Source organism: Thamnophis elegans, chromosome 4, assembly GCF_009769535.1.
Source record: "Thamnophis elegans isolate rThaEle1 chromosome 4, rThaEle1.pri, whole genome shotgun sequence".
Classification (NCBI taxonomy): Eukaryota; Metazoa; Chordata; class Lepidosauria; order Squamata; family Colubridae; genus Thamnophis; species Thamnophis elegans.
In genome coordinates this window covers 7,126,335-7,154,200 of record NC_045544.1, presented here as the reverse complement: position 1 = coordinate 7,154,200, position 27,866 = coordinate 7,126,335, and the positions used below count along the sequence as shown (strand labels likewise).

At 41.7% G+C, this 27,866-nt stretch overlaps 1 protein-coding gene across 2 annotated transcripts in view; it reads left to right on the top strand.

The window, feature by feature from the left end:
* KHDRBS2 (KH RNA binding domain containing, signal transduction associated 2) overlaps positions 1-27,866 on the top strand; it is a 457,717-nt gene that overhangs the window by 361,119 nt on the left and 68,732 nt on the right. The window contains exon 8 of one of the 2 annotated variants that reach the window (XM_032216389.1): positions 21,226-21,255. The exons of the other annotated variant lie outside the window; for it this stretch is intronic. Coding sequence (XP_032072280.1) covers positions 21,226-21,255 — 30 coding nt within the window. The remainder of the gene's footprint in view (positions 1-21,225; positions 21,256-27,866) is intronic. 2 annotated transcript variants of the gene reach the window in all.

Here is a 27,866-nt window from a genome sequence, read left to right as displayed (position 1 = left end):
CTTCCATCCTTCCGAGGTGGGTAAAATGAGGACCCAGATTGTTGGGGGCAATATGCTGACTCTCTGTAAACCGCTTAGAGAGGCCTGAAAGGCCTATGAAGCGGTATATAAGTCTACTGCTATTGCTAACCCTAAACCTAACCCTAAACCTAACCCTAAACCTAACCCTAAACCTAACCCTAAACCTAACCCTAAACCTAACCCTAAACCTAACCCTAAACCTTACCTTAACTTAAATCGCACTTCTGTCGGCGCGCTGTTGTCGGCGCGCTGTTGTCGGCGCGCTTTTGACATCGTGGTTTTAGCGCCGTGGTTTTGTCGTTTGCGCATTTGTCGGGTCACGCCTGTACCGGGGCATACCGGCTGTAACCCACCACTGCCTCCGGGGGGGATCAGAGGAGGCTGTTTTCGCCCTCCTCTGGCTTCAGGAAAGACTCTGGAGCCTGGGGAAGGGTCAAACACACATGCACGGAGGGGTGTCATGCGCATGCACAGCTGGGCGGGGAGATTGAGTGGGCATGCATGTATTCATAATAGCGTGCCCATGGGTGCAATTTTGGCGTGCCGTAAGAAAAGGGTTCACCATAATAGATGGGATCTTGGAGAAAACTGTACAATTAATTTCTGGGTTCCTTTTTAGTCAACTTCATGTCTTATACATATTTCCATACTTCCAAGAAATATCCTTTTCTGGACAAAGTTTGGGCACAATTTCATCCTCTTCGCTAATTGTAAATATTGGAGGATATTTCTGGGAAAGTGTGCCCCATAATACTACAGGGAGGACACCAATTTGTTTGCCGCCCACTCGGTTATATATTTAGTGCCATGATTAATTAGTCCTGTGAAACTGCCTAATGAATGACAGGTTGAAATCTGGCAAACGTAAAACTGTGCCAGCCTTTTCATTTGGTGTCCCTGAGAGAGCACATTATAGGAAGATGATAATCCGAGGCGTTTCCTTTCAACCTTGAAATAACTGGTGGATGTGGCACATTATAAGAGAAGGCTTGTGCCCGATGTGTGTCAAAGAAACTTTATTAAGTCACCCTGTTTCGAGGCTGACATTCCTGAAGCACTCAATCTGGGCATGTATCCCAGGGCATAATGAAAGAAAAAAAAATTACCAGTTGCATTTAGGTTTCACTAAAACACTCCAGGCTTTATTATTTAATAACAATAGACGTGTCCAAAACCCCACCCCCTCTCAAAGGTCACTGGAAATTATATTGAAAAGGCATAACATTCAAAGGCCCTCAATTTGCCAAACACGAGCTGAAGTTCTTTTGTGTGCTGTTTCTCCACCCCAACCCGTCTCTTTCTCTCTCTCTTTTTTTAGCAAGCCAAATGACAAGAGTGCATAGTCAGGGAGCAAAATAATTATGGCAACATGTCTCATTAAGAAGGCTGGATTCAGCAGCAAGCGTGGTGTTTTCTCAATTGCTCTTGGGTTTAATGAGAAGGAGCCCAGCACTGGCCACCTTACTAAGTTGACAATTTGTTCGAGTGATTTATGATGCCCCTGCTACTGTGGCCAACTTGAAAAGACGGCGCACAGCACTTGTCTGATGTTAGTGCATGTTGACTTCCCAACTCCAACATGGTCGCTATCAGAATAAAAGGCACAACGCTCTCGGTGTTTACTCAGGATGCTTTGCTTGGAAACAAACAGCAACTGTAAGGTCCCCTGCTCTTTTCTCTACGGACTCTGCCAAAGCCATAAATTAAATGACACAAGGGAGTCCTTAATGTTTGGACTAGCAACAAGAAAGAAGACAGGTTTTGTCCTTCCTTCCTTCCTTCCTTCCTTCCTTCCTTCCTTCCTTCCTTCCTTCCTTCCCCTCCCTCTCCTTCCTTCCTTTAATTCTCCCTCCCTTCTTTCCTCTCTCTTTCTCCTTCCTCTCTTTCTTTCCTTTCTTCCTTCCCTCTCCTTCCTTCCTTCTGTTCTCCCTCCCTTCTTCCCTGTCTCCCTCTCCTTTCTCTCTTTCCTTCCTTCCTTCTCCTTCCTTCCTTCTGTTCACCCTCCCTTCTTCCCTCTCCTTCCTCTTTCCTTCCTTCCCTTCCCTCTCCTTCCTTCCATTCTCCCTCCCTTCTTCCCTCTCTCCCTTTCCTTCCCCTTTCCTTCCTCCCCCTCCCTCTCCTTCCTTCCTTTAATTCTCCCTCCCTTCTTCCCTCTCTCTTTCTCCTTCCTCTCTTTCCTTCCTTTCTTCCTTCCCTCTCCTTCCTTCCTTCTGTTCTCCCTCCCTTCTTCCCTCTCCCTCACCTTCCTTTCTTTCCTTCCTTCCCTCTCCTTCCTGCCTTCTGTTCTCCCTCCCTTCTTCCCTCTCCTTCCTCTTTCCTTCCTTCCCTTCCCTCTCCTTCCTGCCTTCTGTTCTCCTTCCCTTCTTCCCTCTCTCCCCCTCCTTCCTCTCTTTCCTTCCTTCCCCTCCCTCTCCTTCCTTCCATTCTCCCTCCCTTCTTCCTTCTCTCCCCCTCCTTCCTCTCTTTCCTTCCTTCCCCTCCCTCTCCTTCCTTCCATTCTCCCTCCCTTCTTCCCTCTCTCCCTCTCCTTCCTATCTTTCCTTCCTTCAACTCCCTCTCCTTCCTTCCATTCTCCTTCCCTTCTTCCCTCTCTCCCCCTCCTTCCTCTCTTTCCTTCCTTCCCCTCCCTCTCCTTCCTTCCATTCTCCCTCCCTTCTTCCTTCTCTCCCCCTCCTTCCTCTCTTTCCTTCCTTCACCTCCCTCTCCTTCCTTCCATTCTCCTTCCCTTCTTCCCTCTCTCCCTCTCCTTCCTCTCTTTCCTTCCTTCACCTCCATCTCCTTCCTTCCATTCTCCCGCCCTTCTTCCTTCTCTCCCCCTCCTTCCTCTCTTTCCTTCCTTCCCCTCCCTCTCCTTCCTTCCATTCTCCCTCCCTTCTTCCCTCTCTCCCCCTCCTTCCTCTCTTTCCTTCCTTCCCCTCCCTCTCCTTCCTTCCATTCTCCCTCCCTTCCTCCCTCTCTCCCTCTCCTTCCTCTCTTTCCTTCCTTCCCCTCCCTCTCCTTCCTTCCATTCTCCCTCCCTTCTTCCTTCTCTCCCTCTCCTTCCTCTCTTTCCTTCCTTCTTCCCTCTCTCCCTCTCTTTTCTCTCTTTCCTTCCTTCCCCCCCTCATTTGATTCACACATAGGCCAGGTGTGCTGGAGACTATGGGGAAAACCCCCTAACATAACCTTATGGGAGAGGTAGTGGGCTATTGACTCAAAATACTCTCCTTTTATGAGTGAGTATTCATAGTGGGGATTCTGGTCCCCTCTTTATTCCATTCATCCATGTGTTCTTCACCTTCGTACACCACCTCAGTCTAAATCTTGGTGGGCAACAGCAGAAACATACAGTGAGATAAACAAAGAGCATGTTAACTCAGCTAGAAGAATATAAAAATAGCATTTAATCAGAAATAAATATTTATATTTCTTATTTGTAAGTCACTCATCTCTCTCCAAGAGGGACTCTTGGTAGCGTACAATACCACACAATTATAATGTACTATAAAACATATGAAGAGGTGTGGTGACCTAGCAATTAAGACACTGGACTTGTCAACTGGAAGATTGGTAGTTCGAGAGCCGAGCATCGCATGATGGGTTGAGCTCCCATTCCTGCCCAGCTCCTGCCAACCTAGCAGTTTAAATGCAAATGCAAGTATATTAATAGGTACAATTTGGTGGTAACATATCAGCATTCTGCATGCTTTGCTGTATGGTCATGCCAGCCACATGGCAGCATCTTCAGACAACGCCGATTCCGTCCGCTAGGAAATGGAGATCAGTATTGTCCCCTAGAGTCGGACACACCTGGACAGGAGAAATTTTTTATATATATAACATATAATGTATAATTGCATGCAATAAAGCAATTCAATATCCTATATCTATCATCCAAAGAGAGCCTATAATTTTAGCCTCTAAATTCTCTCCAGGAGAACTCTATTTTCAATAACTCCTGAAAGGCATGCAACTAGCATACCAAACATCCAGTCTTCCCCAACATCTCTTAAATGACTATAGAGGCATTTCAAGGGTAAGAATGTATGAATGTGTGCCATAGTTAAGCAGCATTCATATATTGATCCTTTGTAGGTTTACAGAGAGAAAAATAATCTAAAAACTGTCTCATTAACGCAGACAATAAAATGGACCAGACTGATCCCTAATAAATCTTGGTGTCGGGTTTCTGTCAAGTGATTTTAAAAAAAAAAAATCCCTATCAAATAGAGACAATGTACTTTCTCCTTTGACATCCCAGTACCACAGGGGTGGGTTTCAACTGGTCCGCGGCGGTCCGCGCCAGTGGTGGGTTTCAGAAATTGTTCGAACCTACTCTGTAGGTGTGGCCTCCTTTGTGGGAGTGGCTTGCCACCCATGTGACCGGGTGGGAGTGGCTTGCCGCCCATGTGACTGGATATGAAGATGCCGACGACACTTGTCAGAACCACCTTAAATTGCCTCACACACAGCACTGGCATGCATAAGAATATGATGTAAACTTGTTTTTTAAAAGGCATCTTTGGTTTGCGTTAAAACAACTTCAACACACGCAATGTTCTGATTGCACCACAAACGCAGTAGTCATCCTTACCTTTCACAGAGGCACTGAGTTTTATAAATAGGAGCATGATAGTGTAGAATAATCATATCCAAGGACCAGTGGTGGGTTTCAAAAAAGTTTGGAACCTCTTCTGTAGGTGTGGCCTGCTTTCCGGGTCCACTGGTGGAACCTCTTTTAACTGGTGCGGTTTATTTGATGAACCGGTTCTACCGAATAGGTGCGAACTGGTAGGAACCCACCTCTGGTCCGCGCGGACTGGTTGGTCGGTGAACCCGAAAGTAAGTGACTTCCGGGAACGCCGAAGGGCCCACCCACCCACCCTCCCGCTCTCCTTACCCGTCTTTGAAGGCTTCTGCGCTTCCACGCAGGCGCATGGCACACTCAGCCCCTGCGCGATTCTCTGTGAGCAGCTGGAGCATCGCACAGACGCTAAGATGCATGCGTGAACTGTGCACGTGCACGAGGACGCCGCCAGCCCCGTTCCAACCGTACTGGTTGGAATGGGATGAGCAACCCACCACTGCAGTACCACCAATGTTATATTCCAGTTTAAAGAACAATTGCTTCTGGCTTGGGAAGGCAGCAGGAAACCTAAAATTAGGTCATTCTCAATTTCAATCTCTGATTCTGTCTGCTTCTTTTATAAGTCTCTCCCATTGATATCCGTGGGTGTTCTGCATATTGATGGAGAGCCGACGATCTCAACTGAGATCAATCATGCAGATCTGAAAGGAAAAAAAGATTTCCATCTATGTGGAACAGAATATAAAATGATTCAAGTGTCAGACGAGAGCTTCCTTATACATTATAGATGACCTCTTTCCTACTGTTAAAACTTTTCTTCCTAAAAACTCCAGCTGCAACATATGCGCACACATTTATTTTAAGCCCATAAATTCACATTTCCAAATGAAGCATGCCTATGTCTGGTATTATTTGTGTAGTTTTTTTTTCTCTTCCTCCTCTTCTTTTTTTTTGCCTTAGGTTTGAAGAGGCAAAAGGAGAAGTTAGTGAAAAACAACATTAGAGGAAATTCTCTTTGAAAAGGATACCTGCTGTCTTGATGAAGTGACTAGTTTGATATACTCAGTAGTGGGTTTCAGAAATTGTTCGAACCTACTCTGTGGGTGTGGCCTCCTTTGTGGGAGTGGCTTGCCACCCATGTGACCGGAAGGGAGTGGCTTGCCACCCATGTGACCGGATGGGAGTGGCTTGCCACCCATGTGACCGGATGGGAGTGGCTTGCCGCCCATGTGACCGGATGGGAGTGGCTTGCCGCCCATGTGACCGGATATAAAGATGCCGATGACACTTGTCAGAACCACCTTAAATTACCTCACACACAGCACTGGCAGGCATAAGAATAGGATGTAAACTTGTTTTTTAAAAGGCATCTTTGGTTTGCATTAAAACAACTTCAACACACACAATGTTCTGATTGCACCACAAACGCAGTAGTCATCCTTACCTTCCACAGAGGCACTGAGTTTTATAAATATGAGCATGATAGTGTAGAATAATCATATCCAAGGACCAGTGGTGGGTTTCAAATTTTTTTGGAACCTCTTCTGTAGGTGGGCCTGCTTTCCGGGTCCCCTGGTGGAACCTCTTCTAACCAGTTTGGTAGATTTGACGAACCGGTTCTACCGAATAGGTGTGAACTGGTAGGAACCCACCTCTGGATATACTTAACATTAATTCCTAATGGCTCGGCATTCTGAAGCTGTTATGAAAGGGAAAAAAGTAATTCGGTGCATACACACACAGAAAGACACACACACCCCTTCTCCTGCCAAACAGTAAAACTAGCACTAAAACTTTTATTAGTTGAAGATAAAATTGTCCTTCCTGTAACACAGCTCCTATGGAAAGCATCTACCCTTGAGAGTCGATGCATGCAGATTACTGGCATAAAATATCTAGAATACATGATATTAAAATTAAGCCAGAATTTGTCAGCACAAGTAGTCCTCGATTTACCACCACAATTGATCCCAAAATTTCTTTTGCTAAGCAAGACAATTGTTAAGTCAGCTTTGCTCCTTTTTAGGACATTTTTTGCCAAGGTTGTTAAGTGAATGACTGCACTTGTTAAGTTACTGTTGTGGCCCAGCAGGAGCTGTTGGAGCTGCCACCAGACTCCGACAGCGAGGGGCCCTATGAGCCGGCTCTGGAAGATGTGGAGGACCCTGGACAGGGTTCCGACTCCGAGAAAGGCGCAGAGAGGCTGGTTGGCCACCAGGAAACGCCTGAGGCCTGCAGCAGTGGTGAGAGCCAAAGGGAGCGTTCTCCCAAAGTTAAGCTTTGCAGCAGTGGGGAGGAGACAAGGGAGTATGATCCTGACATCATGTATTGGAGCAGTGGGGAGGAGACAAGGGAGTTGGTCCTGGATGCCCGGCAACAGAGGGCTAATAGGCGTAAAGAACACTTACGCAGTTACAGGAGATAATGGGACTCAGCTGGTGGTAATTAGGCTCCTCTCAAGACTATAAAAGGAATGACTTTCCACACGCTTGTCGCAGGAATCAACGTAGTTACTAGAGCTGGAGAAGCTATCATGGCTGTTTTGGCAGGCTGGATTGCTGCCAAGGTCTGGTCTGTGCTGGATTGCTGCCAAGGTCTGGTCTCTGTGTTAATAAATCCTTGAAGTATTTCTGTCTCGGCATGCTTTGGACCCTTTGCCAGATTCAGCCGAGGGCCTCCAGTTGTAGGCCTAACTGGAGAAGGAGGCAACTCATTCCTCACCACCTAACTGTCGTGTTCCTAATTGCACGCATGCAGGTGCAAATGCTTTATGGTACTTTTATGAAAGTGACTATAAACAGATTACAAAAACAATAAATCAGGCATGTAAAAGTGCAATTAACAATAATATCTTCTGGCAATATTTTTAATACTATCAAACAACAACAGATGTCTCTTTTAGGTCCTTGGGAAGGACTCAATAGGTGGATAAAAATGCCAAGTCCAGTATGAACAACTTGGTTGCATTGTCAGCCAGATGTTCAGACTGGGTTTGGCATTTTTATCCACCTATTGAGCAGACAACAATAATATCACTAATTCTTATTTCAAAAATAAGCCACCAGAGAATGAGCCCACAAAGGAATAGGGAAATTACCTTCTGCTGAATGAGACCATCTACCTGGTCTTGTCTGGCAGAAATTCTCCATGAATGCTCTTATTTTATTTATTTATTTATTTATAATTGAATTTATATTGCCGTCCATTCACCCATGGCGACTCAAAGGGGCTTACAAAGTATAAAACCCCATTTAAAACAATACAACTAATAAAGAGACTCCAATAAATTAATATAATAAAATCACCTTCTATAATAAAATCTTTTATTAAACGACAGTTCTTGAACATGAGATACATTGAAAAAGCACATAAGCAGCCTGAGGTTCATATGATGAAAGTCACGTATATATGCTGCCAACTCCACATAGGCATCAGGAAGGGCATCTGGCTAGCAAATACTCGGCTCCATCCAGTCCAACAGTTCTTGAACATGAGATACATTGAAAAAGCACATAAGCAGCCTGAGGTTCACATGATGAAAGTCACGTATATATGCTCCAAACTTCACATAGGCATCAGGAAGGGCATCTGGCCAGCAAATACTCGGCTCCATCCAGTCCCCCTCACTCTCACTCGAATTAATGGATTATGAGGGGGGGGGGAAATCCCTTCTACACCAACTATTAATTTTTGTATGTAAATGTTAGCAACTGAGTCCAGAATTTCAACAAAGACCATTACATTGTTTCACGTCTGTCATTAATCAGGCTTTTACCATTTTTGTCAAAGCACATTCATCTACAACGAGACAATTGAATCTGGATGCCTGTATTTGTCATTTGCTGAGTATCATCAGAACGCTAAGCCTTTGAAGGCAATTAAAACTGTTGTGAAGCCCAAGTTTGATTAAGGAACGTTGTGGTGGCATTTTTCATCCATCCTTGAGATATGTATTCATGATATTTAATACCCATACAGATTTTTCACATCAAACATACCTCTTAAAGGAAAACTGTACGTTATGCTGCTGAACTAAATATATCAACAACAACATCATTAGAACTGTTACTGTAAGGCTTCCCCCACCCTTAAAGCAACTATTGACCTATATATAAAGGTCATTAATAACAATAACAATAAAAAAGAACAAAATTAGACACAGCTAAGCTTTAACTAATAGGGGGAAAATGTTATGATATAGGTTATAGTTAAATAAAGAAAGGATAATGATAATAAATTATATACATGGAGGATTAGAAAATTTTGGTATTAAATATTATGGATGTTTAGCTAAAACAGGATATGTGGGTTTAATGTTAATGGAGGATTTTATAAATAAGTAAATGAAATGCCAGCATGTGGTTATGTATTAAATCTTGGTATATTTTATGATGAAGGACGTTTAAATAATTATAGTCAAATAAAAGTGGAGGTATGATGATGGTAATATGATAAATATCCGAGTTAAGATATTAGAATTAATATGAATTATATTTGATGACGGTGGAAGAGATGCACAAATGCCCTTTGTAACCGACTGATACACTTTCTACAGTGTGTAAAGAAGGAGGATTTGTATGTTTGTTTTGAAAATAAAATAAAATAAAAATACTATTGACAGGCATTGATCCTCTGCCCAAAGCTCTTGAAATTGTAGAATTTTCTACAGTTTCAGTGACAGAAATCTGCTAGTGACAGAAGATTCTTGTGGAGATTTTTATATCAACAGGAATGTAGAGAATGTAAATGCACAGTGATTATTAGTGGATGGTTTGAGGGAACTTGGATGGGGTTGGGAATGGATCCCATCAAGTGACTGATTTGATTGTGTAGTTGCTGCCATGGGGGATGAGCGGGGAAGGTTTTATTATATGGCAGATTTTTAAATTTTTATAAGCTACCCATAGTCACATTCAAATGTGTTAAATAAAAATGGAAGGAGGGAGGGAGGGAGGCCAAAGGATGATTACACAGGAAGATATGCAGATAAAAAGAGTACAAAGTATTTGAGGCAGGAATGGGTGTAAATCTATGTATTATCTTTCTGAATGTTCAAAATTAATTGATGGGTTGTAACAGCTTCCTTCCCTGAATTACAATATTAATTCCCAGTTGCCCACCAACGCTATACCATTTTTGTGGTTTAGATCTTACCAGTGCCTTAGTATTTTCTTTTTTTAAAAAAATAAAATTTTTTATTAAAATTGTAAACACAGAATAAAACCTAAGAAAAGCCAATATTTAGAAATGAAAAAAAGAAGAAGAAAAGAGCAAAGGCAAAATTAAAACAAAGAAAAAATAATTGTAAAGAAATTATTATTTTTTATTTTCTTGTATAGCAGTTATAAGGATAAACACAAAATACCTTTTTACTCTATGGTTACAGTATTCTTTACATTTCTCTATAATCTATTAATTCTCAAAACCATATATAATGGCTTCATTTTTTAAAAATATTGCCTTAGTATTAAATAATATTAAGTAATACGCTAGTAGGAAGCAATGAAATAATAATTTTAGTATTTTGTGCCAGCAAAGGGAACAACTGGGGTGAAGAGAATTACCAAAACAGGTTTTATTCTTGCTGGGAATATCTAGTGAAGGAACCATTTTGTAGTGGTAGGAATGCCCTTTCTTGTCATGTAAGAAGGGCCTGGTTACACTCATTCATGACCTGGTTACCTCCATATTGGAATATATGGGGCTGCCTTTGTATCCAGACACTTTAAGAATGCAGTGGTGCAGGGATTTCCATGCAGTGCTAGAACAGGGCATGTTACACTCAATGGTGGATTCCTACCGGTTCGGCCTGGTTCAGCTGAACTGATAATGGTTTGGCAGCCTGGAACCAGCAGCAACCCAGGCCTGCCATGCCCTTGAACCGGTTCTCTGTGTGGCGCCATAGGTGCCGCCATCTTGTTTTTTCAGTTCTGCGCATGCACAGAACAATTGTATACTGCACATGCATGCGCAGGGCACACACATAAGCGAACCGGCAGTAGTGCCTGCTGGAACCCACCCTTGGTTACACTTCTGTTCCACAAGCTGCATTGGCTGTGTAGGAGACGGAGTGGCAGAATCTGGGGATGGGGTTAAAAGAGGAATCAGCCTAGAATCTCTATGTAGCCACAAGCAAAGTAAGTCCAACCTCCCTTGAATTCTGTTGTCCCTTATCTAACTCCAAGGAGGTGTTAAACATGAGTTGAGAAGGGCCTTGTGCATAGGCATGATTAGCAATTCATCTGTTTAATTGGACCTGATCTTTTGCACTGACAGGCTGCCATTTTTCTTCCAGGTGCAATTCTACGTGCTGGTTTAGTTTGAGTTTGAGTTTGAGTTTCATTTTATTTATATGCCGCCCTATTCCCTGCGGGACTCAGGGCGGCGCACAAACCCAAGGAGGGGAAGGGAAAGACACAAAAACTACAAAACACAGGGCATTTAAAAACAACCAACACGATTCGAGAGGGGAAGGGAACTCATCAGCCCCAGGCCTGCCGACACAGCCAGGTTTTAACGGCTTTTCGGAAGGCCTGGAGAGAGGTGAGGGTGCGAATCTCCGCGGGGAGTTCGTTCCAAAGGGCCAGAGCTGCCACAGAGAAGGCCCTCCCCCGGATAGTAGCCAGATGACATTGGCTGGTAGACGGAACCCGGAGGAGGCCTGCTCTGTGTGATCTAATGGGTCTTTGGGAGATAATTGGCAGCAGGCGGTCTCTCAAGTACCCAGGTCCAATACCTTTAAATCCTTTTGTGGCATGGGAATGGGCTATCTGAGGGATCACTTCTCCTCAGTCAGATCAGTTTGCCTCATTAGATCTGGCAGAAATGGCATGCTGGGGATGCCATCGACTAGAGACCTGAATTTGGTGGGTCCCACGTGATGTTCCTTCTTAAATATATTTTTAAATAGATATGGAGGTATGGCTGTCGAAGGAAGGAGCTAGATTGAATATACTAGGTATAGTTCTAATAGCTATGTTGTTATTTTTCCTAGCCCTAAATGGACTTTTCCTGATTAATATGGAGAGAGGAGTTTTTCAAAATGGGTGTATAGAGAAATTGGTGAGATATGGGATGAAGGATTGCTTTCTTTTACTTTAAGTTTAAGTTTTATTTTATTTATATGCTGCCCTATTTCCTAAAAGGGACTCAGGGCGGCAAACAACTTTAACGGGAAGGGGAAACATACAAGTACAAAATAAACATATTAAAATGACCAACAACCACACCTGTCGAGAGGGGAGGGGAGCTCATCAACCCCAGGCCTGTCGACACAGCCAGGTTTTAACGGCTTTTCGGAAAGCAGGGAGAGAGGTGAGGGTCCGAATCTCCGTGGGGAGTTCGTTCCAAAGGGCCAGAGCTGCAACAGAGAAGGCCCTCCCACAGGCCGTAGCCAGATGGCATTGGCTGGTGGATGGAACCCGGAGGAGGCCGGCCCTGTGTGATCTAATGGGTCTTTGGGAGGTAATTGCCAGCAGGCGGTCTCTCAAGTACCCAGGTCCAATACCATGAAGGGCTTTATAAGTAATAACTAGCACCTTGAAGCGTATCCGGAGACCGATTGGAAGCCAGTGCAGCTCGCGGAGGATAGGTATAACGTGGGTGTATCGAGGTACACCCACAATCGCTCACGCGGCCGCGTTCTGGACCAGTTGAAGTCTCCGAATGCTCTTCAAGGGCTGCCCCATGTAGAGCGCATTGCAGTAGTCCAGTTTAAGAAGTAGTGAGAAGTCTTTAATAATGATTATACTTTCTGGGGATGAAGAGAGTGGTTTCATTTTCCTTTTTCCCCATTTTATTGATGGATTGTATTGGTTTTACTGTATCTGTAAACATAATCTTCAATAAAATTATTACAAAAATATAATTGATCTGGACAATAGTCACATTTGCAGATTATGGAAGAAAAATTGAGTTGAATAGTTAAAAAAAAAAGATCATGAAGATTTTCCTTGCATTTTTCAAGATTAGTATTTTTAATCATGATTCCGTAATGTGTCAGTTGGTCTGAAGGTATTTTTTTTTAATCACAGCTGTACTAGAACTTAGGAGGCTAATTAGGAGAGGTGTGATTATGTTTAGCTTAAATTAACCTTTCAGCATGGAAAATAAGTCAGATTTTTCATTACTAGGAGTAGCAGAGAATTTCTGAAGAGCAATTTTCAACATTCTCAAATGCAGAGTTAAATGCAGGATTTGAAAAAGAGAATACAGTGTGAGAGAAATAGTTACTTAGGGTTAACAAAATATTTATAAGGCTGTATTACCTCCAGAGGTTTCCTCGAGGTCATTGGAGTTTTCTGCGTGTATCTCATTAAAGCAGCATAGTTTTATCAGTGTATTTAAAAATGCGGGAAATCAATGTTTATTTATACAGTTTGTTTTAACTTGAGTTGATTGATATCCCATCTCTCATTCAGGAGCACATAGAGAGCCTCCTCTTCTACTTCTTCCTACAAGAATAAATCACTATTCCAAAGTTACTCAGTAAGAATAGACTATAATGTGACTCTTCTAATTTGTATTCCTGCATCCTGATGACGGTTCCACCACAAAATCGCGCTCGACTAAACCGCGCCCGACTAAACCGCGTTGCTGACGTCATCAACAGGGTGACAACAGCGTGGAGACAGAAGCACGCTGTGAACCCTAAACCTAAAATTAACCCCTAAACCTAAACCTAACCCCCCTAAACCTAATCCTAAACCTAACCCTAAACCTAACCCTTAACCTAACCCTTAACCTAACCCTAACCCTAAACCTAACCCTAAACCTAACCCTAACCCTTAACCTAACCCTTAACCTAACCCTAAACCTAACCCTTACCTTAAGTTGAATCGGCTTGCTTTCAAAGCGCTATTTAAAGCGCCCTTCTTTCTCCGTGCTGGCTGTTGTCGCCCTGTTGATGTCAGCGATGCGGTTTAATCGGGTGCGGCTTAGTCGAGCGCGGTTTTGACGGGTCACGCCTGATGACTACATCCCATTGGCTCTTCTATGTGAAGCTTCTGGTGAAAAATTGGAAAGGTTAAAAATACAATAAATAAATAAACTAAATTCCTCTATAGCCTTTAGGCATTGGTTGATATGGAGGTCTACATCTTCTCCATGATACTCAAACTAAATAAATGTTCTATTTTAATGTGATTTACAAATAAAACTCCATATGTCCTTGAGCAAATTTCTGTATATTTTGCAGCCTTAGTTATATTTAGTTAACCCATAGTAACTGTTTCTCTCACACTGTATCCTCCTTTTCAAATCCTGTGTCTAAGTGTGCATTTGAGAATGTGGAAAATTGCTTTTCAGAAATTCTCTGCTATTCCTACTCATGAAAAATCTGGCTTATTTTTCATGTTTAAAGGTTTATTTATGATATCAGTCTTCCAATTATCTAAGGGGTTGTCACTAAGAAGGAGGACTCAACCTTTTCTCCAAAGAAACTGAACAAACAATGGATGGAAACTAATCAGGGAGAAAAGCAACCTAGAACTAAGGAGAAATTTCCTGACAGTGAACAATTAATTAGCGCAACAAGTTGCCTCCAAAAGTTGTGGTGCTCCAACACTGGAGGTTTTTAAGAAGAGATTGGACAATCATTTGTCTGAGTATTATAGGGTTTCCTGCTTGCAAGAGGTTGGACTAGAAGACCTCCAAGATCCCTTCCAACTCTGTTATTCTATTAAATGACTACTGTGAATGAAGATTTTTATCCCTTATCACTGAATGTGGTAGTTAAATCCCCCTGTCATTTCAAAATATCTTAGGATTCATACCTGCCACCCTCAATGCAACTAAAGATTGCTAAACAAAAAGACATATAGATTTGTGATCAGAGGACTATGCATCCAGAAGGTGTAACAATGGTGAAGGGACATTATGAACTCTTAGTGCAATAAATCCTTTTAGCATACATCACTGTTGTGGCCCAGCAGGAGCCGTTGGAGCTGCCGACAGACTCTGATAGCGAGGGACCCTATGAGTTGACTCTGGATGATGTGGAGGAACCTGGGCAGGGTTCAGACGCCGAGCAGGAACTAGAGAGGCTGGTTGGCCACCAGGAGGCACCTGAGGCATGGAGCAGTGGTGAAAGCCAAAGGGAGTTTATCCCTGACGTCAGGCACTGGAGCAGTGGGGAGGAGCAAAGGGAGTTGGTCCCAGACGCCAGGCAGAGAAGGGCGGATAAGCGCAGGCAGCAATTACAGAGACATAGAAGATAATTGGGCCCAGGTGGTTGTGATTTGGCTCCTCCCAAGAGAGTATATAAGAAGAGACTTTGGGAGGAGACCTTTTGCAGGACACAACCGTTTTACTAAGCTGGAGAAGCTCTTGTGTGTATCTCTTATCTGTGGGAGTCTGGGTTGCTGCCAAAGTCTTGTCTGTGAGTAATTACTGTGAATAAAACATGGCTAGCAGTAACCTTGTGTCAGCATGACTCACCGGACAGAGCGGGGTCAGAACACATCACAAAGGATCTTGCAGTTGGGACAACAGAATAATTTCATTTTGTTCTCCACCAGAAATCATCAGCAGACAATTTGTTTAATTTCTACAGGGTTATATCATTTTATTCTCGGTCTGAAATATCAATACCAATAGCAATAGCACTTAGATTATATACTGCTTCATGGTGTTTTACAGTTCTCTTTGAGCAGTTTAGAGAGTCAGCATATTGTCGTCAACAATCTGGGTCCTCATTTTACTGACTTTGGAATGATGGAAGGCTGAGTCAACCTTGAGCCAGAATTGAACTCCTGGCAGTTGGCAGAATTAACCTGCAATACTGCACTTAACCACTGCACCACTAGGACTCCTTCATGAATGAAGAAGATCCAGTAGGCTTTGTTTCACTAAACTCAGGAGATAATAAAACCACTCGGTCCAGAGAGATCTTTCTGAATGTCTACTCAGATCTTGCTCTCTTCCAAGGTAGCAATTAATCATCCAATAGTCCGTAATATACTGCAAGTATATCTTTGTTGACTACAGCTGTTCACATTCTGTAGACTTTTGTTGATGGATTTTGTGAGGGTTGTAAATTCAGCCCTGTGTTTGATGAGGGGGTGAATCGTGGTTTTTCCTTGGAGCATACTTTATGATTAATTAAAATAAACCTGAGGTAGATTCTAAGAAACATATTTTTATTGTAAAATAAATAACAAACAAACTAAACTGGCTAATAACTACATTCTGGTAAAGTTCCTAGCCTACCTTCTCGTGGCAGGCAAAACAGAAAGAGAAAGAAGAAAGCAAAAAGGAACATGTGTCGTAGGCTTACAGAGAAGATTCAGCCTACCGTATGTCTTAGAATATAGGCACAGCTGGCAAAAAAAACCAAAAACATCGTGACAGATTTAGTTCTCTATATGAAAACAGATTCCATTGAAAAATAGGGTGTATGATGTTTTGTACTCAACTACCAATGTGTAGTATTTAAGGAAACATAAAATAATAGTAAAACTTTGTTAACTACGTACAATTGAAACTTATTTTTATATGGTCTCATGTTTATCAGAGGAATTCAGTAAGCCTAAACACAGTTCAATTAAGAACATAACTGTCCTTCCATCTCTGTTTAGGATACGTTCAGGGCAGAGGTGGGTTCCTACCAATTTGCACCTATTCGGTAGAACCGGTTCGTCAAATCTACCGAACCGGTTAGAAGAGGTTCCACCAGTGGACCCGGAAAGCAGGCCACACCTACAGAAGAGGTTCCAAACATTTTTTGAAATCCACCACTGCCACACACACACACACACACAAACACACACACACACTGACACAGAGAGGGATAGAAAAAGAAAGGAAGGAAGGAAGGAAGGAAGGAAGGAAGGAAAAAAGAAAGAAAGAAAGAAAGAAAGAGAGTGAGAGAGATGAAAGAAAAAAAGAAAAAAGGGACAGAGAGACAAAAGGAAGGAAAAAGAGAGAGAGAGAAAGAAAGAAAGGAAGAAAGAAAGAAAGAAAGAAAGAAAGAAAGAAAGAAAGAAAGAAAGAAAGAAAGAAAACACATGGCCAGCAAGCCACTCCCACCAGATCACATGGCCAGAAAGCCACTCCCACAAAGCAGGCCACATCCACAGAGTAGGTTCCAAAATTTTTTGAAACCCACCACTGGTTCAGGGCTAATACTGTAAGTCCTCAATTTACATCCATTCATTTATTGACCATTCAAAGTTACAACGGAACTGGAAAAAAATGACTTATAACTGTTGCAGCATCTCCATGATCAAAATCCATCCAATTCGCAACCGGCATGTATTTATTATGGTTGCTGTGTCCTGGGGCAATCACATGCAATCACATTTTGCAACCTTCAGGCAAACAACATCGATGAGGAAGCCAGATTCATAACCACGTTACTACCTTAACAACTGCAGTGAGTCACTTAACTGACGGTAAAATGGATCAAAGCTCACTTAACAACTGTCTTGTTTAGCAATGGACATTTGGGGCTCAATTGTCGTCCTAAGTGGAAGACATCCTCCATGCCTACAAAAAGCACACAGACAGAATTTCAGGATCGCAGTGTGTATCCCACTTACCATTTTAGACTTTTAACAGTAACTAGCTGGAAATATTCGTCTTTTCTCTTTTACCAAGAAAACAGCATGATTGTGCTGCTCGCATAGTCTGGCTCTGCATGATGCCATTGCCTATGGCTTTTCACATTCAATATAGCTGCATTTGGAGAATGGATAAAAGCAAATACAATCCAATAGATTTTCTACCTTTGGAAATCCTAGTGACAAGTTTTCAACATATGAAGGATTCTTTTTCCTCTTTTTCTTCTTCTTTCCCACTGTGTTGCGTTAACTTTGTCTCAGAGCATTAAATTCCTACTGTTCTCTCTGGATTGTGTGCAGTGAAACACAGAAGTCCAATTTTTGCCAATGTAGCTGAGAAATAATTTCAGGAGCCTATAAAATTTCGTACAGCATCTGGCAGACATTGAGCAAATAATGTACCTCTATGTTGGATAAAATTTGCCTTGGTCTCCGTTGTACTTACAACGCCATGTTGTTGTCAGAAAGCTAAGAAAATTCACAACATAATCCTGGCAACTTAACTTATGTAAAAAAAGTTGGTTTTTATGAACAATAACAGAATAAAACAAACTATTTCATGATACTATGAAAGCCAAATCAACAGCGGTCTGAGAATCTTTGGTTGTTCTAATGGAAATTGCATGTGTGTATACAGGATGTAGATCTAAGTGAAGCATTGAAAAGATTTGTTGATCATTGTGACAACACATATAAATTACTGGATTAATCCAGTGGTGGGTTTCAAAAAATTTTTAGAACCTCTTCTTTAGGTGTGGCCTGCTTTGTGGGAGTGGCTTGCTGGCCATGTGACCGGGTGGGAGTAGCTTGCCAGCCATGTGACTGGGTGGGAGTGGCCAACTTGTAAAATGTGGTGAAACTCACTTAACAACGCTCTTGCTTAGCAACCAAAATGTTGGCTCAGAAACTCTGGCATTTGAAGTACTCAAGTCTTAAAGCTGTCAAGTTACAAGGCCCTTGCACCCCTAACCCTTTAGAAAAAAACCCAGGGGTGTTTAAACTTCACAGCTTTAAGATTTGTGGACTTCAACACCCAGAATTCCTCCTTCAGTCATGTTGGTTCAGGAACTCTGGCATTGGAGCACTCAAGTCTTAAAGCTGTCAAGTTACAAGACCCTTGCACCCCTAACCCTTTAGAAAAAAACCCAGGGGTGTTCAAACTTGACAGCTTTAAGATTTGTGGACTTCAACTCCCAGAATTCCTCCTCTCACTCTTCATCTTGATGATGTGCGGATGGGCATGGGGAGGGAGCTGGAACCGGTTCTAAACAGCACTGTAGATTTGTGGAACCTCTTCTATAGAAGAGGTTAGAACTGGCAGGAAGCCACCCCTGGATTAATCCAACCAGATTCATTCCTCTCTAACCATCCTCCTTCCTTTTCCTTCTCCTTTCCTCCAAGCAACATGTAATTCAAAGTTTTCCCATTGTCGGTTTCGTTGACAATGAAGAGCTATTAAGGATTTCTGCTTTTTTTTCCAGTGGGAAGAAAAGAGAAACTGTATTCCTCAGATATTGGAAATGATTCTGACCTTTCCTTCTTTAGCTTTATCCTAACACCATAGAAAATCTTATTTGCTTAAGAGGGGTGGGTTTTTTTGTCTTTTTGTCATATTTCATCATGCCAAATATCAACCTATGGATACATTCAGTGGTGTTGATGAAGTAAAGCAGCTAAAATCAGCTACCAAAAAAACAAAAAAGGGGTGATGAGATGAAAAGGTTTAGAGAAATTATTTCTATAAAAAGAATCTCCCAAAATTTAGCCATTTTCTGTGCCCCCCAACCTTTAAAAAAAGTATTCAGATGTTGATAGCAATAGCAATAGCAGTAGACTTATATACCGCTTCATAGGGCTTTCAGCCCTCTCTAAGTGGTTTACAGAGAGTCAGCATATTGCCCCCAACAATCCGGGTCCTCATTTTACCCACCTCGGAAGGATGGAAGGCTGAGTCAACCCTGAGCCGGTGAGATTTGAACCGCTGAACTGCTGATCTAGCAGTAGCCTGCAGTGCTGCATTTAACCACTGCGCCACCTCGGCTCGGCTCGGGCATTTAACCACTGCGCCACCTCGGCTCATTGATGAATCAATAAGTTCTTCATGATAGATCAGAAGCAGATTTCTCCATCCACTGTAATGTGATTCTTATTTCACTCAAACTTCATGCCCTCCAGATCTATTTGCTATTTTCATAAGTCACCGGTTCGAAAGACACAGCCAAGAGCAACATATCAACTATTTTGCTGATGCCTGTCCCAAACGTGAGACTAATAGGGAAGAAAATTATTCATATTCATTAATATCCCAACTCCAGAGCTAACAGCTCCAAGTCGTTATTATTAACCATCTCCAAAGCATCTGATAACCATGAGGCATTTTTATTGTGAGGAAGCATTTTTATTATGCTAAGATTAATTTAAGATTTTTAATTAATTACACCATTTTGAAGAAACTCTCCATGTTTTTTTTTCAACAGAGGGCATTGATAGTTATTATTCAAAAGATCACATAAATAACTAATGTCAATTTAATCCACTTCCTTTGACTCTACGTAAAAGTGGTGTAGGAAGTTATCACCCAGCCCTCTCTCAGAAAAATGAAATATCCTAGGAAATATTGAAAAGGCAGAATATTTCTCTGGATGTGAAAAAGGAAGAAACATGTTTTAAAAGACAGAATAGCTGCCTGCAGCTTCCTGCCCATCCCCACTGTTAATGGGCCATTAAGAAGGCCAAGCTAGTCCCTTTACATAATAAAGACTTCTCCACTGCAGCCCCAGGGGGATGGGAGTAAAGGCATGATAATATTGGCACTTTACCCAACTCACCACACGGCATTTGAGAACTCAACCAAACCTGGCTTCAAAACGCAGCCTCGAGAGTTGCCCCTGCATGGCCCTATGGGAGTCTGACAACCAATCAGAATACAAGCTCAAGATCAAAGGCCAGAGAGGGCATAAAACCAGGGACTCAGCTTCTCTTCCTTCCTTGCCTTCCCTTCTCTTCTTCTCCACCAACATTGAAGCATGTGATCACCTTTTCTGTCCAGGGCTCAAGCCATGTGGTCCTGTCCACCATTAAAACCATCTTTCCAAGCATCCTCCATGTCTCCAGTGTCTTTTCCCCCACTTGGAGCCGAACCCAGAAGGACATTTCTTCCAACAGTGGGTTCATGACATAGGAGGCATAGTTTTTTTTTTTAAAGAAAACCTCTAACTATTCTTCAGAAGCTTCAATAGGGTTCAAACTTCAGAAGCAACAATAGGGTCTGGAGCAAATAAACAGAACCACAAATAAATAAATATTTTTTATTATGGCCACGGACCAGCAGTATAAATAAAAAGCAATAAGAATAAAATGAAGGACAATATAATATATCACAGTTAGTGGTGGGCTATCAGTGGAAAGTCAACTTTGCAGATAGTATAACAAACTTTAGCTATGTTCAAAGGGTTCCACCACAAAACCGTGTTCGACTAAAGGGCGCTCGAGCAGGTCATCATAGCGCGACAACAGCACGGAGAAAAAAGCACGCTGTAAACCCTAAACCTAAAATTAACCCCTAAACCTAACCCCCTTAAACCTAATCCTAAACCTAACCCTTAACCTAACCCTAAACCTAACCCTAAACCTAACCCTAAACCTAACCCTAAACCTAACCCTTAACCTAACGCTAAACCTAATCCTAACCCTTAACCTAACCCTAAACCTAACCCTTACCTTAACTTGAATCGGCTTGCTTTCAAAGCGCTATTTAAAGTGCCCTTCTTTCTCCGCGCTCGCTGTTGCCCTGTTGATGACGTCAGCGACGCGGTTTAATCGGGCGCGGCTTAGTCGAGCGCGGTTTTTGTCGTGCCACGTGTTCAAAGAGACAACATTGGACTGATCCAATAACAGCAATCTTGCAGAAAAAAGATTGGCATTTCTTGGGTATTTGGTCAGGTGTTATGAGATGGGACCATGAGTTCTTATAGAAGGTGTAGTATTGTAGGACATGAGCTGTAGCTTTGATAGTTCCTTGTCCACATGGGCACAAGTTTAGCTTGTATGGAATTTAAATAAATTTAAATAAATAAGTTATTTAATCAAATAAAGAAGAATCCTCAGGTAAAGGAAGCTGGCTATTTAATTCTTCAGTAACGTGATTTAACTCGCATTCCCAAAACTATATTTAGGTATTTTAAACTATTATCCCAGTTTTTCCATGGATAAATGGATCAAAATTATAATCACAACAATTTATTTTCCATGCAAGATTTATGTCATTATATGCATATACTAAAACTCATTTCCACCCAAATGGAAGATAAATATTTGCAAGGATTTTAATGGGGTCAAATAATGACTCCCAAAGAGAAATAGGATCCCATGGTTTCTTATTCCAGCCAGTAATCAAAGTCAGGATAAATGCTCATAAAATATGGAATGTTACACCCACCTGTCTTAAGTCTCAACAGTTATCTGTTACTTGTGCAACAGAAAATACACAAGATGTCCTTGCCAAAGAAATTTATTGAGTGTCGTGTTCATTCATTGAAAACGATTTGCAGAAATAAAAATGAAAAGGCATCTCAAAATGTAAATCAACCTTGGAGTTCAATTGATCTTAATCACATTTATCTTACCCCGGATACGCAAAGGTATTCTAAACCATCTGCCTAGATCTTATTTCATTTGCATCAAAAGAGGAGTTACATCCAAATTGTCTAGATAAAAAAAACTTCCTGGGAATCTTTATTATGAAGATAAAGGAATTGGAATTTATCAGAAAGCCACCATCCTTACTATTTCCTAACTTATTACAATGATTCAATTGTAATAGTCTGATTTATTCCAAATTATAAAGTAACTAGACAGGAACCTCGAACATCAATGCCAAATGCTTATAAATATACTTTAAAAAATAGATATATTTATATCTATTTTAATAGATTTTTATGAGCGACTTTTTTATGGTAACCTAGCGGTCAAGGGACTTGCCCCCATGCAAGTTCAATCCAAGGTAGTGGCAGATTTTTTTTTCTCCTAGAGCTCAAAGAAAAAATACCATATTTTTCAGAGTATAAGGCGCACGTTTTTCCCTCAAAAAAAGTGGCTGAAAATCTGGGTGCGTCTTATACACTGTATACAGCATTTTTTGCCTCCCGAAACCCCACCCCTTAACCAAAATGGCCGTGCATAGCTTTTAAAAGGCTTTCAGAGAGCTCCTGGGGACTGAGGAGGGCAGAAATGAGAAATCCCCCCACCAGCCCCCAGGAGCACTCTATAAGCCTCCTAAAGACTATTTATGAAAATAAAATTTTTTGAAAAAGAAAATGGGCCGGTTTTTGTGAAAAACGGGGCGGTTTTGGGAGGTTTGCAGATTGCAAAAACTTTATTTTTTAATTTGCTTCTTCAAAACCTTGGTGCATCTTATACTCCGTTGCGTCTTGTACTCCGAAAAAATATGGTAGCTGCTGTAAACTCCACGTGGCATCAGGAAGGACGTCCAGCCAACAAATGCTCAGCCCCATCCAGTCGCCCTGGCTCTTCCCCTAATTAAGGCATTACAGGGGTTTTAATACATTTTTATATCTATTTACTATAAATCTATTAAAGAGCTATATCTATGAGATCTAAAGATAGATAGTGTTTTGACCCCCCTCGTTCCACACCAAAGCACTCCAAGCCAAAGATACTTTACAGAATTTATTAACAAACAGACAGGTCCTTGGCAGCAAACCGACACAGACAATCCTTGGCAGCAATCCAGCCTGCCAAGCTCACAAAAATGTTCTCCAACATTAGTTAACTTCTGCAAAAGGGGCATGTGCACAAGCATTCCTTTTATAGTCTTGAGAGGAGCCTAATTACCACCAGCTGAGTGCAATTACCTCCTGTAACTACATAATTGTTCCTTACGCCTATTAGCTCTCCGGTGCCGGGCATCTAGAAACAACTCCCTTGGCTCCTCCCCACTGCTGATGTCCAGATCACACTCCCTTGTCTCCTCCCCACTGGTCCAAGGCTCAGACGCCTCCTGGTGGCCAACCAGCCTCTCTGCACCCTGCTCGGAGTCGGAACCCTGTCCAGTGTCCTCCACATCCTCCAGAGCCAACTCATAGGGTCCCTCACTGTCAGAATCTGGTGGCAGCTCCAACGGCTCCTGCTGGGCCACAACAGATTGATAAAATAGATTTCTTTTATCTATAAAACATAAGATGTCATCAACATGTTGTAAGATTTGTACTCTGATTTTCCTTCTGCCCTCCACGGTAATTCCATTAATGCTGAACCTTCCCAAATCTTTGGACAAACGGTGAAGTTGTTTCTTGCTGAAGGCAAATGGAAAATCATTCCAACATACATCAGGCTAAAAAAAACCCCTGCATTTTCTTTGCATAAAGAGAAAATTGTGCACACTTCTTAGATTCTCATTTATGTTCCTGTGCACAACTGATCAGTTATACCTATTGAATGCCTAGCACTGCTTTACTTAAAGATTAATTTTGTTTGAACATTTTGAATATTCTTTTAGCAATAGCAATAACAGTTAGACTTATATACCGCTTCATAGGGCTTTCAGCCCTCTCTAAGTGGTTTACAGAGTCACCATATCACCCTCACAGTCTGGGTCCTCATTTCACCCACCTCGGAAGGATGGAAGGCTGAGTCAACCTTGAGCCGGTGAGATTAGAACCGCTGAACTGCAGATAACAGTCAGCTGAAGTGGCCTGCAGTACTGCACCCTAACCACTGCGCCTCTCCCTTAGTGGTAAGCAACCTTTGTAAGATCATGTAATGTAGCTTCGTTTTAGTACATAAAATCATTTTAGGACATAAAAATATCTAGCTTGATTAGATCTGTACATGATTACCTTTGAAAATAGGAATGCAGTACAGTTGCACTGGAGATGTATTTTACAAAAAAACAAAAAGAGACACAATTTTAATGCGTTAACTATACAATTGGATGGAAGATACAGGAAAACAAATATTCTTGAATGCCTTCTTGAAGCTGTGCTAGGATAAAATGTGTAACAGGAGTCTGGAAATTTAATACCAACAACTTCCCCTTTGAGCAAGAAAACAATAGGATATCCAGACTTGCAATTGATAACTGTGGGTGGTGCAAAGTAGATCATTTGTCCCACAGTCAGTGAGATTCAATTGGAAAAAAAGACCTGCAGATTATACACAGAGGAAGTCAGAGACATAAATGTAACTGGAATTCATATATCTCCTAGATAGCAATGATACTGTTTAACTAAATTTTGCATTAAAATGGTCTAATACAAATGCTTATTCTAAGTGTCAAATAAATGTTGTGAGTCTTTTTTTTCTCAATGTATTTAGCAGTTAAGATCCGAGTAAAATGTTCAGCTTTTTCAATGTAGTAGTATCAATGTCCTTATGTTCTCCTTGATAATCCTAGACATATGCAATAGAAATAATAGCATCACAGGAATCTTGGAGGTCTTCTAGGACTACCAGCTTGCCCAGGAGAAGAATTCTCAGACCATCCCAGACATTGGATTGTCAAACCTTAGTTTCAAAACCTCCAATTATGGTAGATGTTCTACTTTTCTTACTGTCAGGAAATTTCTTCTTATCTGGAGCTTCAATCTCTGTAATGCTTCCACCCACTGGTTCTTGTTCAACCTTTGGGCACCATGAAGAATAAATCTACACCACTTCCTTGTGCAGCCTTTATATATATATATTGTTAATTCCTTCCCCCTTTGCCAGAGTTTCAATGGAAAGCTGAATCAAAAAAAGTCACTTTAAATCCACACCAAAAAAGGGGAGAACTTTCCCCCCAGGTTCTTTCCTTTTATTATATTTAGTGTCTTCAAATCCAAATATAAAAACAAGAATCTTCTAGGGCTTTAGTACTTTAACCTTCGTTTTATCCTTCTTCCTTCATGAAATTTCCCAAGAGCCGCTTAGACACTAATTCAACTCTGGGACCCTTTTTAAATCCAAATTAAAAGTTTCCTTTTACCTGTGAGTTGGCCCATCACTCATCCAGTTCCAACACTCCGTTCCAATATCTCCCCTGCTCAAAAAACTTAGTCCGGTTGCCCCAGCTTCAAAGTGGTCTTTTAAATATGGCCGCCACTCATGCTGTCAGTTCGAAGAGCTTTTCTCCAACCTACCAAGGAACTTGTTGGTTCCTCCTGATTGTCTGAGATGCCTCTCCTTCTTCCCCATCCCTACAAGATGGTTCTGGTCCGAAGACCGCCCCCCCTCCAACAGCACTTTGTCTGGTTGGATTTTCGTGGAGCTCGTCAGAGCCTGCTATTTTCCAACCGGTCTCACCAAGACGCTTCTGGTTTCTCCCAGTTTTTTAAACCATTCTTCAGTGGCTTTGATCTTTATTCCCCCCTTTATTATCTTTGTTACATTCGTTCTAGTTCCTCAGCATCCTTCTAGTATTGTGGTGACCAAAACTGGATGTAGTATGCCAGGTATGATTGACCAGTGCAGCACATAGTACGGTGGTGGGATTCAAAAAAATTTACTACCAGTTCTGTGGGCATGACATGTCTTGGTGAGCATGGCATGGCTTGGTGGGCATGACTTGGTGAGCAAGGCAGGGGAAGGATACTGTAAAATCTCCATTCCCACCCCATTCCAGGGGAAGGATACTGAAAAATCTCCATTCCCTCCCCACTCCAGGGGAAGGTTACTGCAGAATTCTGATTTCTTCCCGATCAGCTGGGACTCAGGTGGCAGAGAATAGATGAAAGCAGGGCCTATCAGAGGTGGTATTTACTGGTTTTCCGAACTACTCAAAATTTCCAGAACCAATTCTCCAGAACTGGTCAGAACCTGCTGAATACCACCTCTGATATAGTAGAACAATATCTTTGCAGGGTCTTGATTTTCTACATCTTTTGAGGAGGCCTGTGATTACATTGGGTCTTTTGCTAACAGCAGCATGCCCTTAACTCTTGGTTAATCTGTGATATATGCGGACACCCATATCTTTCTTGCAAATACCACTGCTAAGCTTGACATCTTCTACATATGCACCTGGTTTTAACTACCCAAGAGCAGAACACATCAGCACTTTGTTGAATTAGATGTAAGGTTCTTTTAAATCTTGAGTCTGACTTCTAAACATCACGCCCCACTCAGCTTTATGATAACTGCAAATTTGATAAGCATTTCTCCTTTTCTACACATTATCTATAAAAATATTAAAGTACACACTTTTGTTCTCCTTTCATTTTATTTTCAAAAAGAAATTCATCTGTTATCTAAAGTGGAATCACTGAGTTTTCTACCAACACATTGTCTTCCATTGTCAATATGGATATAACTTTACTGTCCTTTGATAGGTATATTGGAAAAGATACTGATGTGTATCATACAACCAATAACAATATGCAATGACTGGGTTCAAAACAACAGAAAACACCTGCAAATAGAAATAAAATAGTTTGAAACAAAAGAAAGCAAAGGAGTACCAATAATAATAGGCACTTTGAGTGCTATTCCAAAACAACTGCAGCATCATTTGAACATTGTCAGCGCTGACAAATCTCACTCGGTCAATCGCAAAAGACAGCTTTACTTGGAACAGATTATATCCCGCAATGATACCTTTAACACTATAAAACATCAACATCTGCCTCTCCCAGATCTTTGGGAAGGACTCAATAGGTGTCCTTCACAAATCCAGTCTTAGTATCTGGCTGACTGTTCTGACCCCCTCCTCTGTCCAGTAACGAAAGCCGAGAGATGCTTAATGAGAATGTCCTTTAATAACAAGACCAGAATCTCGGTGGCTGAAAGCCAAGTAAACAAACAGATAAGGACCTTGGCAGCAAGTCCGACAAATCTTGGCAGCAACTCAGACAAACTCTGGCAGCAATCCAGCCTGCCAAGTTAGTTTCTCTTTAGTCAAAGCGTTGACTTCTGCAAGAAGGGCGTGGCACAAGCAGTCTTTTTTATAGTCTGGAGAGGAGCCTAATGACCATCAGCTGAGCGTAATTACCTCCTGTAATTATGTAATTGTTCTTGACGCCGAGTAGCTCTTCGACGGCGTGCATCCCGGAACAACTCACTGTTGGTTTCTGGATCATTCTCCCTTGTCTCCTCCCCACTGATCCAAGGCTCAGGTGCCACCTGGTGACCAACCAGTCTCTCTTTGCCCTGCTCAGAGTCGGAACCCTGTCCAGGGTCCTCCACATCCTCCAGGGCCGACTCATAAGGCCCCTCGCTGTTGGAGTCTGGTAGCAGCTCCAACAGCTCCTGCTGGGCCACAACAGCTGACTATGTGATGAACCATACTAATATTCAATTGATACCATGCTTTGCCAAAGCTCAATGTATGGTTTTATAGTGTAGCATACAGCCTCTTTCCTTCTTTAGTATTTGCATGAGTGTCTATATTATGAAAAATTAAGAACCACACTCTTCATTCTTATAGTCATAATGTCTTATGAATATTCCAAATACAAGGGGTAAGTTGTATAGCTGCAGAAATATATGACACACTATAAATTTGAAGGTAATTGTTCCCTACAGCGTTAACTATATTTTGCTGTACCCGGACAGTAAGTCTTTTAACTAAAAGGCACAAGGTGTTTATGATCTGAAGATAAACCAGGATACTGACAGCAGCTCTCTTAAAGATGTCAGTATTATTCAAGAACACCTTGACCTTCAGAAAGGCCTAACTCATCATCTAAGCACTACACTCTGCAAGGAATTGGCAAAGCATAACA